A 17,600-nucleotide genomic window follows, 5' to 3' on the forward strand; every position below is an offset into this window, starting at 1 on the left:
TTTCTAGTCCTTCTACTAGGAACTTTAAAATTTAAGCATTTACTAAAATGCTGGCTGTCTATATTTCCATAAATAAGATTGTATAGAAACATGACACCCAGCATCGTTATACGGTTTGTTAATGATGATAAGTTGATTAGTAAAAGTCTACTACGATAAGAGGGGAGGTAAAGATTTGCATCCCAATTAAGTCCCCTAAGCGCAAAAGTAAGGATTTTTTTTAGTAAAAGTTTAGTTTAGTAAAAAGCGCAAAAGTAAGGATTTTTTTTTGTACAGATTCAATGTGATCTTGGTGTACTCCATATTGAGGACTCTAGACACACGATCCATATTCAAGAATCGGACGGACCAGTGATGTATATAACGTTTTAGTTATGTACGGGTCATTAAATTCTTTTGACCATCTTTTAGCTTTATTAACCATGGTATTTATATGGTCGGTAAATTTAAGTTTCAAATCTAATAGGACACCTAAAACGTTAACCTGAGTTAACCGTTCTAAGGCGTTCCCATAGAGAAAGTACTTAGCCTGGTGAGGACTAGATCAGTAAAAAGACATGAGTTTACATTTCGATCCATTAAGCTTTAGGTTATTTGCTAAACACCAATTTTGAAGTTTATCCAAATCGGATTGAAGTCTAGACTGGGCGCTAGTGAATTTATACTGAAGGTATAGCTGAAGGTATAGCGTCATCAGCGTACATAAGTTCAAGTGAATTAGTTAAGGCAAGGGGCAAGTCGTTAATAAACAGAGTAAAAAGTAGGGGTCCAAGATGGCTTCCTTGGGGCACCCCCGATGTGGCGCGGACTAAACGCGAGGTAACATCTTTAAAGAAAACACGTTGGGTTCTCCCTGATAAGTAGCTCGAAATCCAGATAAGAAGATCAGTTGGGAAACCCAAAAGACTGAGCTTACTTATAAGAAGCGAATGGTTAACAGAGCAAAGCTAATGCTTTACTGAAATCAGTGTAAATGACGTCTGTTTGTAAGCCATTCCGGAAGCCATCCGTGATAAAAGATGTTAGCTCCAATAAGTTGGTAGTGGTGGAGCGGCGCTTCATGAAGCCATGCTGGCACGGAGTTATTATTGAACTACATAGGTGTTGCAAATGTGGAGTGATAAGTTTTTCAAAAAGCTTTGGAATTGCTGACAATTTAGAGATGCCTCTATAATTCGCACCGTCGGATTTTTTCCCTTTTTTATGCAGCGGAATAATGAAACATTCCTTCCACATAAGGGGAAAGATCGAAGTTTCCAGCGATAGATTAAAGAGTTTAACGAGCGGTTTACACAGAGCCTCGGCGCAGTTCTTCAGAACACAGCCTGGTACTCCATCAGAGCCTGGCGAATACACGGGCTTGACCTTAAGATGATCCGATAACACATCACTTTGATCGAAAGATGGGCGAAATATAAGATTGGCTGATTAAATATTATAAGTGTAAGGCTGAGTTGAGCTGCTTCTAGGTGAATAAGTAGTTTGAAAAAACTGTGCAAAGAGATTGGCCATTGCCTGATCAGTGTTCGCATAAGAGTTCTCAAACGTAAGCAGTGGGGGAAAAGATACATGTTTACGCTTAGTGTTTACAAAGTTATAAAGCTGCTTCGGATCCTGAGTAAACTGAATCCTGCAGCGGCGAATATAACTCCTATAACATTCTGCGTTATGCACGGTGAAATTGGACCGAGCTGCTAAGTATCTTGAATAACTAACTGTCCAGCCAGATAACACAGTGTATGTTAGAAATATTTCAAAAATGGTTTTGTGATATACTCGACCCAATGAACAATTCCTACTATGTCACTTCTAAAGTTCATTCACCAAGGCGGATTCGTTGAAGCGGACGGATATTTCCGTTACATTATATTATTAAAATTTTTGGAATGCTAAGTTTATATCATCGCATGCCAGTAAATCAAACCAATCAAATTCCGAAATTAACTTATTTAATTTAATAAAGTCAGCCTTACGAAAGAAACGAACTTTATGAGATTTAACTGTAGACTTAAGGTCAATTAAGGAGTTTTTTTTCAATTGAAAACTCAAGAGTGGGATGATATGGATCCTCAGGGTTAGAAAGGGGCAAAGTTCTGGAAAGAGTAATTCCATCAGGATCAGAAACGAAACATAAGTCCAGCAGCCGACCTAAAGAATTTCTAACGTGGTTACTTTGCCCGAGTGACATGCCAAACATGCCCGCAGGGAAGTCGTGGTGGGAGTTAAGCTGTAAAGACGGTGAATTTTCAACATTTGACCACATAAGTTCTGGGATATTAAAGTCACCCAGAGCTATCAGCTGGTCACCATCAGACAGACGATCGAAAACCAAACGAATAGCGGACAAATGTTGCCAGTATGTTGGCGGTTCGGACGAAGGTGGTATGTAAGAACAGGTAACATACAAAGATTGATCGGACAAAGTGATTTTGATGTAAAGGAATTCAATGTCACCAAACTCTTGTGATTTTACCTCTTCAGAAGCGAGTTTGGAGTCTACAGAGATTAACACTCCACCTCCTCTTCGCAGAGTTCTATCACATCTGAAAGTGGTGTACCTACTAGGAAAAGCTTCGGAGCTTAAGATCTCCGGCTTTAACCAAGTTTCTGTAAATACAATAATGTGAGATGCAAAGAAAGAACTATCAGAATACAGTTTGGGAAGTTTACTACGTAACCCTCTTGTATTCTGATAGGTAAGTGTTAGTGAAGACATTGGTTTTTTGAAACTGAGGAAGATGGTGGAAGATTGATCAGTGGCCGTAACATGTGGGAGTTTTACACCCATAGGATTGGTCTTTTTTTTCACCGTACTTGGCTGATGTTCTTAGACGAAAATATTCTCTGGCCAAAAGCTGGCGGAACAAATCGTCTTGAACATCTGCAAAGGCACACGTATTTTGAAAGATGACGTGTGCCTGGTGTATGAATATTTTGACTTTTGTTTTGGCTTTGATGTAAGCCGAGATATCAATCTCAGAAGTATCAGGGGAAGCCGGGAAACAAAAATATGTTTCGATGGTGGGATCACCTGCAAGGGTTTTGGTGCCGCCGTAACTAATACTGCGGCATCAGTACGTACCGGGGGTCCGGGCGGTTGATTGCCCTGTTTGGTGACTGTTACAGGGGTTTGCATTATTGGGTCTGGGATCACTTGAAGCGATGCCACAGAGGACATATCGGACGATTTCTCATTAATACTGAGATATTCGGAAGCAGAATTTTTCTCAGGTCCGGCCCTTGGGGTGGCCAGAGATATAAGCGGCTGCATAGTTGTCGGCTGAGCAGGCTGAAGATTATTCGACCCGAGCACATCACTAAAAGCGGATTTCTTACGTTTTGGAGACTCATTTAGTAGTTGAAGACTACTAAACTGTGTATCAAGCGCACAGAGTTGGTCATTGATTTTTCGAAAACCACTAATGAACTCCTTGAATCCGCTTTTAGTCTGCCTCATGAACGATCTCATTTCGTCCTGAACAGCACGACAACCGTCACAGCAAAAGTGGAGACCAGACCTACGTGGTGCAAGGATTGCATCCGAAACTGAGGCCGTGAACCCGGCACACTTAGCGTGTAAAACGTTTTCACAGAGCCAGCAATGGATGGTAGGCTGGGAAGACGAGATTGTCTTATTACAAGACTTCAATGCGCAGACCAATTTAAATTCCATAATTATTAAAAATTTAAATAATTAATTTATTAAAAATTATTAAAATTTCAATAATTAATTTATTAATAATATTGATGAACCTTGTACCACTGTACCAGGGAAATGAAAAGGGGAGATTGAAGAGAGCAGTTAGTACGAGTTAGTAAAATGCAAAGAATAGAGATAAGAATCTCTATTGAGCGAGAAATAGGAGCAATAGAATAGAAGCAACACCGTAAGAGATGAAGAAGCAAAGCAGGGCTATGTTTGGAAAAAAAATGTATAAAATTATTATTTTACCTCTAAATATATCACTGCACACGCAAAGCGATACGGATCTATGAATTGCAATTTTTTATTATTTTTATTTTTTTAAGTGAATAGAAATAAACACCGATTGTTTATGGAAATCTAATAAGCAAATTTTATGACAACGCAGTGCGCACAAAAAAAACACGTCTGTCCGCTTTGAGATAAAGAGAAGAAGTGTTTAATCTCATATTTTCAAAAAGTCATGGCTATCTAAAACTGTTTCTTTGTTCAAAACGTATCTATTGCAGATTCAGCTTGTTTAGTAAAGCTTCTTAGAAGTTGTTGATAGCCATGACTTTTTGAAAATATGAGATTAAAAACTCTAATTTAATTGAAGAAAATATTGTTTATCCACCTATAATAAATTCAATAAAATTTTTCGCGTTTTTCCTAAACTCAAAATTAAAACATAGTATGTCTACTGATTTCAATAAGAAAATAAAAATCTTCCATAGAAAAATGTTTGGGAAAAATCATAGAGACCAAAAATTAATGTAGAAAATCTGAGATTTCAACTTTGGATGAGTATTCCAAAGATATGGTAACTGCTAGATACCATTTATTAATTTTAGTTGGTACACATACATTTTAAAAATGATATGTACTAGAAACAATGATGGTCATCTGCATTACACGGCCTACATAATTCAATATATGGTAAAATTTGATCGATTTCTTCTCTTAGGTGTACCGCGGAAACTGTGGGTGATAGAACCTATGTTTGTTCTGAACTTTGATTCAGGGGAGCTTAAAGGTTATGGAGCAGGTGAAATTATGCGTGGAGATTTTTTGCTGTTGGCCTGTGTCATTTTTAAAAAGTTTGTTTGGTCATTGAGATTTTTCAATGACCTTTTATCCAAAATAATAACAAAGTAGTTATTTGTTTCACAACGTTATAAAAAATGTCTATTTATTTGCATATGAAATGGAGACAGAAAGCTCCGATTTATTATGCGTATACACTGAGATAAAGAGTACAAGTGGGCCCGCCTTTTAGCATAGGGCGGGCGAAAGCTCGTTAACTTAATGACAACAATAAAATAAAGCCGAGCGGCCGAGAAGAGTCGGCTTGCGACTAACAAAAGATATGAGAAAAATGATTATATGCTAAGCTATAATTATTTACATGCTAAGCTATATTTTACATTTATATTAAATTTATGCAGTGGCTGCTGCCTGACCCGACAAAATTATTATGTGTTTACTTATGGGCGCACATGAAAATGGAGTGAGACAAAAGCTCAAATTTATTATGCTTATGCACATAAAATTAAATAGAGATAAAAGGGCAAGAGTGAGTCCGCCTTAGAATATAGGCTCTAGAGGTGCGACTCGAGACTTTAAGCAGAGTACTCTTTGACGTTGTTTCCCTTCGATACGAAATAAACGCCAGCACCATAAGCTTCGATTCTGGTGTGACAAAATCCATGAATATCCAATTCAGACTGTGATGATAATGACCATCTAGGAATTCGGCACGCTGCGCCATGAAGCCGCAAAAAAGCATCTCCCAATCGGGGTGAAAAGCTTGAGGATGACTTTCATCCCAGAAAAACTTCTCATGAGATAGCTTCTGAAGAAAGATCTTTGCCTTCGTAATGACATGTCAAACAAGTCCTAACGGCTCATACAGCCGGGCGATTCAGGACAGAATGATGCGCCTAGTGGGCGCATTGACTAAAGCCCTCCAAACGAAAATAGCAAGCAATCAGCAGGATCCCAAGCTAGGCCCAGAGTCTTCGTAAAATTGCTGCCATCATCAAACCGTAGGAATGAGTCCCGATCTTCTTCCGGAACGTCAGAGAGCACTTCAGAAAAATGGAGCACCACTTTCTCAACCAAAATTGGCCCTTGGCGAGGATCTTGGATGTTTGCTGCATTATGTTGATAGTCTTATCTATAGAGCTACCTCCGGAAATTAGATTATCAATATAAAATCGCGACGCAGAATTTCCGCACCCCTTTGGAAACTCGAGGTGAAAAAAATGATGGTTGGATAAACTGGACCAGAAATCAACACTTCATTCAACGAGTAGCCAGAAGTGAATGGCAGCCGAACCATCAAAAACAACTCTGATCTTAGTTGTTGAACTGTCCTCCTTCAAAACACAGTGACGCGGTACGAAATACCTTGTGATGGGTCATGCACTAGGCGGGACTGGAGACATATGCCCCAAATCTAAATACTTCCTTTATTCAGCATGCTGATTCTTCAATTGAGGGTGACGGCAAAACTTCCTTTCGAGGGAGAAAAATCGCCGCACGGCTTGGGAGTAGGATTTACCTAGCAACGCAGAGCTACCTTTCAGCGGAAACCTAACAGAGTAGGCGACTGACTCGAGCCGAGCAGAATGTAGCCTGAATGCGCTTCGCAACTCCTCCTTCGTCCACTTCATAATGGGCTCGGCGCAGTCTTTGATTTTCCATAATTTACGGAGCAGACACTCTAAGCGCTCATCCAGCTGGCTCTTTACAACGTGCTTGCGGGCTGTGGCCCACGAAGGACTTTTTCTTCAGACGTGAACATCCCCCACACAAACCCATCCATGACGGATTTTCTGCAGCAACGGTAGGACAGCTGAGAGCTGGATTACCCATAACATGCAGCAGCTTCTAGAATATACAACGCGTTGCGGTCGGAAAAACATGGATCAGCCAAGGTGAGGTTGGACTGAATATTCCCAATTGGAGACATCCAAGATAAAACTCGGCTGGACCGTCAATGATGTTGGCGGCGATGACAGCGTTCGTAGGAGCACATCAACAGAGAATCCGTCTGTCGCGAAGTCAGTGGTCTCCAATGCCAGACACTGCCATGTACGATTTGCATCTACGAAGTTGCAGCTGACCTAGACAGTCTGGACGTAATCACGTGCACCTGCGATCCTGAAATCTAATAGTGCTCAGCAAGGAAAAAAAACTCCAGCACGACTCCAAACGAGAATGTACGCTGTGCCAGTAAGGCTGTCCCACAACTACGACCTGGCAACCACCCACCGCCTAATATACAGGTAGAGTAAGGTGAATTAGTGATGATAAACGGACGATCTACTAATTAATTACAACTCAACGTCTTCCCCATATGAGTGCTGGCGCCGTAGGCGACCATGGCCAAATCCATAGCCTCGAGAGTACTGGCATCGCTGCTCCAAAAATTCAGCCATAGACATCCCAAGTAAGGATTAGGTCCGAATTCGAGGTATTCGACCTTCTCCTAGTTGGCCTGGGTAGCTAGGTCCAATCTTGAAGGAGGAATTTTTTTAAAGGCTTTTATGTGGGCATTAAATTTATCTGAAAGCCATCCGAGCGATGCCACTGAGCCACATATCCTCAATGAATTGATGATACCTGGAGGGTATCAAATCTGGAGGATACCCTTTTCAAAGTTCAAACTAATAGTATCAGTCGGAACGGCCAGACCGAGTCGCCTATCCTCGCCAAGGCAGAGTAAGCCCGCCTTAGAAATTGGCTGAGCGAAAGCTCGCTGTCTTAATGCTACATATGAAGCCCTTTAAAGCCGAGTGGCCGACAAGAGTCGGCTTGCGACCAACAATAGTGAAAAATAAATAAAGATAATACAACTATATTTTTTTATATTTAAGTGATTTAATCTATGCCGTGTGCTGCTTTTTGACCCGACAATATGCGAATAAGAATATTTTTCAATGTCTACGTTTGTGTACCTTTGTATATAGACTTTTTTATAACAATTATTGAACAATGTATAAAAATTGTTTAAATACCGGTAATCGTGGAGTACAAGGGTATATTATAGTCATGTGAATGTATGTAACAGGGAGAAGAATCATCTCCGACTCTATAAATTATATATATCTTGATCAGTATCAACAGCCAAGTCGGTTGTTTGTCCGTTTCATGACTGTTTGTCCGTCTGTGTGTTTGTCCTTCTAAAAGTATGCATGCGTAGATCTCAAAGGCTACAAACGATATTATAGACTGCTATAATACATAGATTAAGTTTGTTTAGCATTATTCGGTATATTTTTGCAGCGAAGGTCAGAAAAGTATTTTGAAAAGTTTCAATGCCAACTATGTGTAAAGCTAATTTATATCTGGAAAACCAATATTAGCCAAATCGCATGAGGAATTAATAAACTAAGTTTATAGGTTATGTCATAGACTATTTTTTAGGCTGGTTATATATATTTATATTCTGATTCCCATATTGACCTTTTTTTTATTTAGGGATCGTGTAGATCTCTGACACTATATAAGTAGAGTTTGATTTGGCACATAGCTCCCATGGTACTCACGCAGATGAAGTAAAGAAACTGACACAACCCACTGTATTAATACGTGCTTTACACCGTTAAAAACGTTTTAGTAAAATCTATTTAAATTTTTTTGAGATCAAATGTCTTAATAGTAGACAAACAAAAACACAAAAAAGAATTTTTTTCACAAAATTTCAAAATTGGCTTATTTGATCTTATTTACGTTGCACGTTGAGATATGCCCTTGAGATAACGCAACTTTTAATATATTGCTTATTATGTAGAAAAACCTCTTGTCGAGGTAAAATTCCGGTGACGATCCTGCATGCCAAGCCCAAAATATCTGATATCAATTTTGGTAGGAAAAAAATTCTATTTAGGTGTACAAAATTGCACATAAAAAATATTCTTACCCGGCACGTGCCTGATTTTTTTGTTTTTCTTGTGTTTTTTTGTGTTTCATGCCGAATAAGAATATTTTTTCCAAAGTTGATATCAGATATTTTGAGCTTGCCATGCAGGGTCGCTATTGGTGTTTTACCCCGTCAAGATGGGTTTTCCCATGATATCAGTTGTTTTTTGTATATATATTTCTTCAATTATTTAAAAAGGACACATAATATGTAGAATATTAAAGTAACCCTCCTCTGGACAGGCGATTTACACAGTTAGCAATACTTTAAATGTAAGGATAAACACCAAAACTCTTTTTATTTACTCCATAGATATTGACATTCCATAAAGTGGAATAATTAAACACATTTCCAAATATGTTAAGTATGTTTCGATAGCTTTAGTGGTTCTGAATTTATACGTATTTTTAATTTGCAAAGGTTTGGAATTTGGAACATTAGTTTAAAAATTTTTATTAAAAATTCTCCCAAAATTCAATTAAAACTCCAAAAAGACAATCGTTGTGAGAGTTAATATATTACTATATAAAAAATTTGGTAAAGTTCTATTTTCCAAAATACCAAAGTTGTTACATTTTGGATCGTTCACTTATATGGCTGGTATAGGATACAGTCAACCAATCTTGGATCAGTCGACTTATATACTGCGTGCAAAATAAAGAAGGATGTGTGTAAAGTTTAAATTCGATAGCTTTATAACTGAGGGACTAGTTCGGGCCAAAAAAATAGGCAGACAGAGTGAGGCAGTGATCCTGATAAAAGTGTATATAGTTTATAGGGTCCTTTATTGAGTTGCACACGTTTGACAAAAATTATAACACCCTCTGCAAAAGAAAAACGGGGACATTTTTTTTAAGTTCGTTAGTTAGTTTGTTTAGTTAGTAATTGACTCGTATTCAACAGAATTAGTATTAGTGATTAGTAAATTTAATCAGAAAAAAAAAACTCCAATGATAGCTCCAATTTAATGAAAATTTTAAATTTATCTTTTTTTCCCCCAAATTCAACTAAAAACTAATAAATAAAATATTTATTAAAATCGGAAATATCCGATTTGGCTGAATTTTGTTGTGTAGTTAGATTTGGCTAAATTTTGTTGTGTAGTTATAAATTAGTTATTAGTAAGATTTTAAATTGGGGGTGAAAGGGGCGTGGACAAATTTTGACAAAAACTGGATTGCTAGGGTATCATGGGAGTCTAATTGTCGAATCGGATAGCTCTATCTCAAAATAATCCAAGCGATCAAAAATTGTGCTAGTCAAAATGAGAATCAGAATATAAATATAATATATATAAATCCTCAACAAATTCCTTTGCCAAAGTTTCGATTTTATGTATTCAAATAGAGTAAAAGTTGAAAGAATGTACTCCATATTTTCAAGTTTATTGCACACAAATGCACAAGCTCAAAAAAGAAATTCCCCATCAAATATACATAGGTATAAATATAGTCACAGGTGGCTGCGCAAATTTTTTTTTAATTTTTTAACGTAAACTTAAGGTATTTCAAAAAGTTGTAAACAAAAGTTGCTCATATTTTAGTAACAAACATCTGAAATTTTTTTTCTGATTCCCAAGAAAAAAATAGTGCGAATAAACAACCGGAACGGGTTGAGGTACCAATCGACGCGTCTTTAGAAGTAGAATGCGAATATTTTATCTGGGGATTAAAATGACCCAATTTAGTGATTCAAAATTTGTGTTACTTTCGTCATAATTTCTCCCAAACTAAACGACTTTTGGAAAAAGTTTAGACAAAAATTATCTAATTAAAACAATACCTTTCGATTGGTACATAATTCATTCAGATCGGATGCCTCGCGCACGCCAAGCCATGCAGGTCGTCACCTCGTGGACTGCCGTGCACAGTGGTTTCTGGCAAAATTCGTTAACTTATGATATAGTCCTATAAGTGGAGCTACCAATTTTTTTTGCAGCTACCGGTGAAACTTGGTGTTACGTACACATACATATTTGATGGGGAATTTTTTTGAGCTTTAGTTCATATATGCTTGCAACAAACTTGAAAATATTGAGTAAATCTTTTTAACTTTTTTACTTTATTTTAATAAATAAAATCGAAAGTTTAGCGGTGAGATTTTTAGAGGATTTGTATATATTTTTATTCTTATTCCCATATTGACTTGAAGAATTTTTGAACGCTCGGGGTTTTTTTAAAATTGCGCTATCCGATTAAACACTTAGACTCCCATAATACCCAAGCATATCCAATGCCTAATGCAGACAAAAAATGCTATATAGGTGTATAAAATTGCACATATAAAATAAACTTATTTGGCAGATTTGCTTCACTGCGTTGTGCACCTTTCACCAAAATTATAATACCCTATAATACCCTGGGTATAAAATGGAAAAAATTATACACTCTTGCCTTTAATTAGTAGTTCATATTATTATACTTATTAAAGATCGAATAATTTCAAAGAAATTCAATCTTTTATTTTTAAAGACACAAAGATTGTGTCATTTCGGATCAGTCATACATATGTTTAGTTTATGGCAGCTTTAGAATATTATAGTCAACCGATCTTTATAAAACTCGGCAGGTCGGATTAGTTTTCTTAAAAGTAAAATATATAAAATACCATAAAAATGGTGGCTTTTCGTAAAAATCAGTTTTAAAGGATATAGTCGACCGACCTCGGACATTTTTTGTGTTGATCCCAAAGGAAGTTTAAAGCCAATTTCAGGAAGCTTAGCAGAAATATGAAAGGGCCAGCAAAGTCCAGCTCCGGAGATCACAGATTGGAGCAGGGAGTTCGGGAGAATGCGGTTAAGCGGACCGTTTCGCCAAGCGAACGGCTAACCGGGTCTCTCATGCAATGAACAGGCGTGATCCTTCAAAGCGAGGGTTGGCCGACTCGGGAACTCAAGCTCGTCAAGGAAACCGATCGGGGAAATCCACAGTCCGGTCAGAAGTCTCCTGGTCCAGACTCTCTGGTACGTAGGAACTGCAGTTCCCTAGTGTAAAGGAGGCGCGACGCCGAGTCTAAGGCCCGCCACAAATTCAGCAATGCGTATCAGTGAACCGAGTACGGCAGAGGAGCATCATTGGATAGCGAGCGCCAGCGACATACAACAAAAAAGCGAGGATTCTGTTCTGTAGGAGAATGCTGCTAATGGGCAAGAATTGTTCAGCCGTCCTAGCCGCAGAGAGAAGAGCAAGAATTGCAAGGAGCTGCCTCTCACAATTTAAAGGAGAGCTGTCATGAGATGAGAGGTATTATCCCAAAAATGAGAATGATAATGCTACGAATCACTTTCATTTTGGAGCAGCTTAGGGAGGCGAGATTTTTTAGCAGCCTCGACCTAAAGGATGGATATTGACAGTACACTGCTTTCACAGTACCAAAAAAGGACAATACCTGTGGAAAGTGATGCCGTTCGGGTGTCACAAAGACTCGTGGCTCGGACGCATAAGGGAGAAGCATATGTACCACTTGAAGATGGTATTCAGGAGGCTAAAAACGGTAAACCTGAAGATATCTGCTGTACCATCAAATCTCAAGCCAGGGAATCGGCATGGATTCTGAAGTTTAGGAGCGCCACTACAGTCGAAAAAAGGGAAGGGAAAGGGTTGGCCGCAAAAAGAGTGAGGGTAAAAGGCGGCCGGAGCAGAAGCCTGGTCTTTTATTTAACAAAAAAGACGCGGTAAAAGTATCGGTTCTGGAAGCGGTCTTCCGTACATACCAACAGCGGAGGATCAGACATAAGGCACGTCATGCCACGCCCAAGAAATTCTGTGCTTAGAAAACTGAAAGTGTGAGGTTATAAATAATAACAGTTTAATTACAGAAAGTGCGGAATCAACTTGCCGTGCTAGTCTGCAAAAGCAAAAGGAAGTCCCTAATCAATGCAATTGTATAGCGAGGTGAGAGTGAGATAGGTGATAGACCCAACTGCGATTCAAGAGTCGACCGGCGTGCCAAATGGGCAGAATCCACGCTGGTGGAAAGATTAGAGCCAAGTTTAAAGTGCCCAGAAGAGTAAAAAAATTAGAAGCAAGCGTCGATAGCAGAAGCTATGTCTGTCCATATGAACACATTGATTTCAAAAACTATAAGAGATAAAGCTATAAGGTTTTGCACAAAGACTCCTGTGAGTAAAGCGCAGTTAAAGTTTGTTTCAAATTTTTGCCTCGCCCATTACTGCCCCTAAATTCCACATTTTTGCAGTGCCAGTTCAAAAAAGTATTTTGACTTTGTTTTGACGCCAAACTATTTCCGTAGCTTATTCGTATCTGGAAAAAAATTTCAGCTATGTAAATCGGCCGATTTTTATTTATGTCCCATATATGCTTACCATTCTTAAATTTAATTATTGTCCATATCTGCGGACAGATTTTAAATGTAACTTCTGATTGATTTAAAAAAAAAAAATATATATGCTTATTGTATAAGAAGCAGTATTTTTGAAGGAGCAGATTTCAAAGTCTATGTAAGATAAATCTGTAAGATCAGAAAAGAAAAAAATTTAATGTCCACTATCATACAAAATTTAACTCCAGACACAAAAATTGAAGACTTTTCATTGTGCTTCCCTACTGGATTATTTAAGTTGTTTAGTCCAAAACATATACAAGTTTGGAACAAAAAATATAGATTAATTAAAGTTTATCCGTCCTTATTTGTTTTAATTCTTAATTTTTCCACCTATATTTCATTTTTTTCGTCACAAAAATTAATATCAGATATTTTCGGCTTCACATGCGGGTTCGACTCCTGTATTATTCCTCACCAATAGTTTTTTTTTAATTTGATTATTTCCTTCTTCCTGTTACCAGAACTCTCAAGAATTATTAATATATTTTTCACCATATTTTTTTCACCTCAAAATACCATTAAAAGTATAAAAACAGAATCAAACGAACCAGCTGAGCTGACATTTTTAGCTTCAATGACTTACCATTTGGTTGTGTATTTGGTTTACATTCATGTACAAGGTTACAAAATACGAAAATCAAGACAAAAAATTGCAAAAGCAAACTTGTCCTTAGAAATTTTGTCATAATCGCCATATATAATCTGAAATATAACATGTTTGGCATTATTAAAAAAATATATCGATCAATCAATCAGGTCAATCAAATCTTAAATCATATTTTTTGAAATTCATAGCTCATATACATAGCTAAAACCACACACCAACATTAAAATTGTTCCCTCCCTGATACCCACATGAATACTTTGTGTTTTTTCGAATAATTTCTTTAATTCTAGTTCCTTTGAGTTGTACCAATCCAAGAATACGCGGTTAAATTACATTTGACTTGACGAATTGAGCACTGACTCCGAATATATTTTAATCGTCGCGATGCACTCTTCATTTTTCTTACACAGTTGTACAATTTTAACACACATAAAGTATTTTTAGTCATTTATCTGATTTATACACATTTGTCAAATACAATCACCGCCTCTGACCTCTTATCGATAGCGATTGGAGCGTGTCTTTCGCCAGTTCGTTTCGTTTGATTTACACCCTAGCATATTTTTCACGATCACCCAAATTCTACCTACCATAAGTTCTATAAAGAGTTCCTTAAATTACCAGACTTTTTTGGGTTTTTTGCCAAAAAACAAAAACAATCTCCGAATTATCTTGATTCGTTGTCCATCGCTCAGTTCATCTCATTAGCAAAGAGTTTATTTTCAAGGCCGGGAAACGAAAATTATGGTGAAAAACAAAAAAATCGCTGAAAATTTGTTGAAAACTCACGTGGTATTTGCAAAAATTATGTCAAATAACATATAATTTGTTTTCTGTTAGGGGGACCATATCTGTGCGCTTGATTTTAAAATTGGGTGATCCAAAATTTCTGAACGTGAACGGCGTATTTAAAATCGCCAGGACATCCCATGGTGTCATCAAGGCCCTCGTCATTCCACCAACCAAAAAGTATGGAAAATTTTATCTTAACAAGAAAGGAAAGCTATCTTCGGGCAGAGCCGAATATAAAATACCGTTGCCTTTTTTAAAAAATAAAAAAAATCTCTGGGTCCTCAGCCATCAGGGCATACGTGGAAATGAAGACGCCGACTTAAGTACACAAAAATACTTTTCACATCTGCAGTCTGCAAAAGGTCTGCCCGATTTGTAGGTCCTCGACATATTATCATCATCTCCAGTGCTCGGTGATTATCGGTAATTTAATTACCGTTTTAATTTAATTAATTTAACACTTATGCTTTTATTTAAGCTATTTTTTACAAGTTAAAAGTTTAATTAACTAGTTTTAACAAAGTTTTTTCACTTTTTTCTTTAAGGTCATGAACGCTTTCTTCTGCGAGACCAATGCAGGATCTCAAGTTTCATAGCAATAAAATTATTTCAATTTTTACCTTAAATCCAAAATTAAAAAATTATTTAAAAAAAAAAATAATTTTCCATTGGAAAGTGTTTGGAAAAATCTAGAAGCACAAAAATAAATGTTGAAAATCAGACATTTTTTATTTTAGTTGGCATACATACATTTAAAAAATGAAATGTACTAAAAACAATGATGGTCAACGTAAATACACGGCCTACATAATTCAATATATGGAAAATGTGATCAATTTCTTCTCTTAGGTGTCCCGCAGGATCTGTGGGTGATGTTTGTTCTAGACTTTGGTTCAGTGGAGCTAAAAGGTGATAGAGCAGTTGAAATTTTTCGTGTAGGAAACAAATAGATTGAAAATTTTCGGCCGTTGTTATTATTTACATTCATTATTTCAATTCACTTTATTATAGTCAAAAATAAACAAAATACAAAAACAAATGCAAGGAAGGGAAGTTAACTTCGGGCGGAGGCGAAGTTTGAATACGCAAGAAAATGACAGTTAAGTATTAGCTTATATTATAATGTATAATACAGATGTATAAAATTTATTTCCAGAAGTATTTATACCAGGTGTATAAATATCCTAGATCCTAAAATCCCAGACAACGAGAAATCTCAAAAAATTCCGGAAAAAACAAAGATACCGGAAATTTCAAATCCTAAGGAAAATGGACTAAAAAAGGACTAACATGTTCAGCCGGATCAGGGATTTAGAGATCAGGGAGATAGAGTGGCAACGTCCAAACATATCGGTTTGAAAAGTGACAGGAGTGGCAGTTCAGCAACATGGTGGATCGGGCACGATCAAGTTAATGTTAGGAAAGTCTGGAAGGCCTACATGAAGCTTTTTGCTTTAACCCATTAAAAAGAAAGGAAAAAGAGTAGGAGATAAGAGGCTCTAATGGAGTTTTGTAGGAACACGGTGATTAACGGAGCCTTAGCGGACGTATTGAGGTAAGGGAAAGAAAAGCGGAGAGCTTGTCGGATCGGTGACAAAAATGAGGTTAGAAGCAACGGTGTAGGCGGATTCAGCTGCTAAAAGACCTCATTTAACCTCACTCTTATCGAGGATCGCAATCAACCATATTTTTTCTCGGCGGAGTTCAGAACAAGAGAACGCGCAGGTGAGATAATTGCGATTAATTTTAAATTCTATGATGAGACAGAGAAGAAGAGCATGAAGAACCCACCCACTAGTGGCCGAGACCTAGACCGACGTTTGTTCCCGATAGTTACCGATTATTCAGTTTATCGATTGATTGATAAGAATCGATAGTTTTCCCAATATTTGCTATCATAATTTGACATTTAGTTTTGACATGTGTTTGCTTCATTTTTAATTATTTAATAGTCCTTTTTTATTAATGTTTTTATTAAATATTGCTTCTTATATTATAAAATATTATAACGGTTAATAAAATTCCAAATCAGTGAAAATACATTTTTTCAAAACTCTGAACTTCGAAACTTTGGCAAACGGGTCTTTCGATCACAACCGTCACCGCGACTGCTTGGGATTAGTAGTTTTTCGCAGTTTAGTCAACCAAACTGGCCCAAACGTTTGGTGGCCATTATTATCAGCAGCTTTCCCAGCTGCAATCAAATCAACCTCTAAGGAATCATTCCCAGTATATAGATATACTGACTCAGTAAGCACATGGTGTTGGGCCAAGCAGCCACCAAAAAATGCATGTAAAATAATCATAATATGCTTAGCTGAAACTGTTGTTATCAACATGTATTCTTCTCTGTTTTGTCTTCCCAGTGGTCCCCAGTGTTATTTGTAGCGTAGCGCTTTGGGAAGCTTTGGTAGAGCTTCTGCGCAAGCTCTTGGTTTGCGTTTTGTCGTGATTTGAAATGGATTGGAGCAGCATAGATTAGGGTTAAATTGAACCCAAATAAAAATATTGAAAATGTGATTTGAAACGCGTCTTTTTATTCGGCTGCTTTTAAAAACTCTTAATAGCATAACACATGGTTATTTACCACCTTAATGGGTGTAGAACTTTTGCTGTCACTAATGCGACTATTGGAGGAGTATGCTCCACTTTAACCATTAGCGTTACCAGTACATCAGAAAATGCATCAATGAGTCTAAAGGTACAAACTCCTCAAACTACGCCGAAATGGCAGTCTTCCCTTTTGATCCGGAACCTACCATCCCAATTTTAAAGAACTTCCATACCGGGTCAAAGATCACCGAATCTAATTCAGCAAATTTCAACATCAACCGACCGGTTTCCGTAATTAGATAAATATTAGAGAAAAAAAGTCTAGAAACACCTATGTCTAGTACAGGGTGGCGCAAAAGTAATCCTCCTATCAGAAGATGCTATACATTATGCGATTGGCCTCTAATGTCAGTTCTGTTTTGATATTTGTGTAGTAAACACATGCGAAATACACGTAAATAAACAATATTACGCTACACTGCTACAGAACGCGGGTTATTGGTAACTATTATGCTGAAGGATGCATTTTTCCAGGCCCCAAATCTGCCGTTTTGGCGGCCAGCACTGACCAGCAAGATCGCCTTATTTGACCGCTGCAGACTTATTTGTGTACGGTTTTTGTAGTCGCGGGTTTATGTCAACAAGCCTCAAACTCTTGCAGCTTTTAAATATACCCGTCAAGAATGTTAGGA

At 37.4% G+C, this 17,600-nt stretch overlaps 1 protein-coding gene and 1 long non-coding RNA gene across 3 annotated transcripts in view; one reads left to right on the forward strand and one right to left on the reverse strand.

Moving 5' to 3' along the window:
- The window catches only part of LOC26514491 (receptor tyrosine-protein kinase erbB-4), a 30,202-nt gene extending 15,994 nt beyond the window's left edge, over window positions 1-14,208 (reverse strand). The window contains exons 1-2 of one of the 2 annotated variants that reach the window (XM_044716062.1): window positions 13,812-14,208; window positions 13,540-13,658 (exon numbers count right to left, since the gene is read on the reverse strand). In XM_044716062.1, coding sequence (XP_044571997.1) covers window positions 13,540-13,651 — 112 coding nt within the window. In that variant the 5' untranslated portion in view covers window positions 13,652-13,658; window positions 13,812-14,208. Of the gene's footprint in view, window positions 1-13,539 lie in introns of both variants that reach the window. The other variant, XM_044716061.1, reaches the window with a different exon arrangement.
- Window positions 14,209-15,337: 1,129 nt separating this feature from the next.
- On the forward strand, window positions 15,338-16,393 carry LOC116655229. Its single transcript, XR_004310371.2, has 2 exons — window positions 15,338-15,454; window positions 15,512-16,393. It is a non-coding gene; the product is annotated as an uncharacterized LOC116655229 (long non-coding RNA).
- The last annotated feature ends 1,207 nt before the right edge of the window (window positions 16,394-17,600 follow it).

This window comes from Drosophila ananassae, chromosome 3R (genome assembly GCF_017639315.1).
Source record: "Drosophila ananassae strain 14024-0371.13 chromosome 3R, ASM1763931v2, whole genome shotgun sequence".
Taxonomy (NCBI): Eukaryota; Metazoa; Arthropoda; class Insecta; order Diptera; family Drosophilidae; genus Drosophila; species Drosophila ananassae.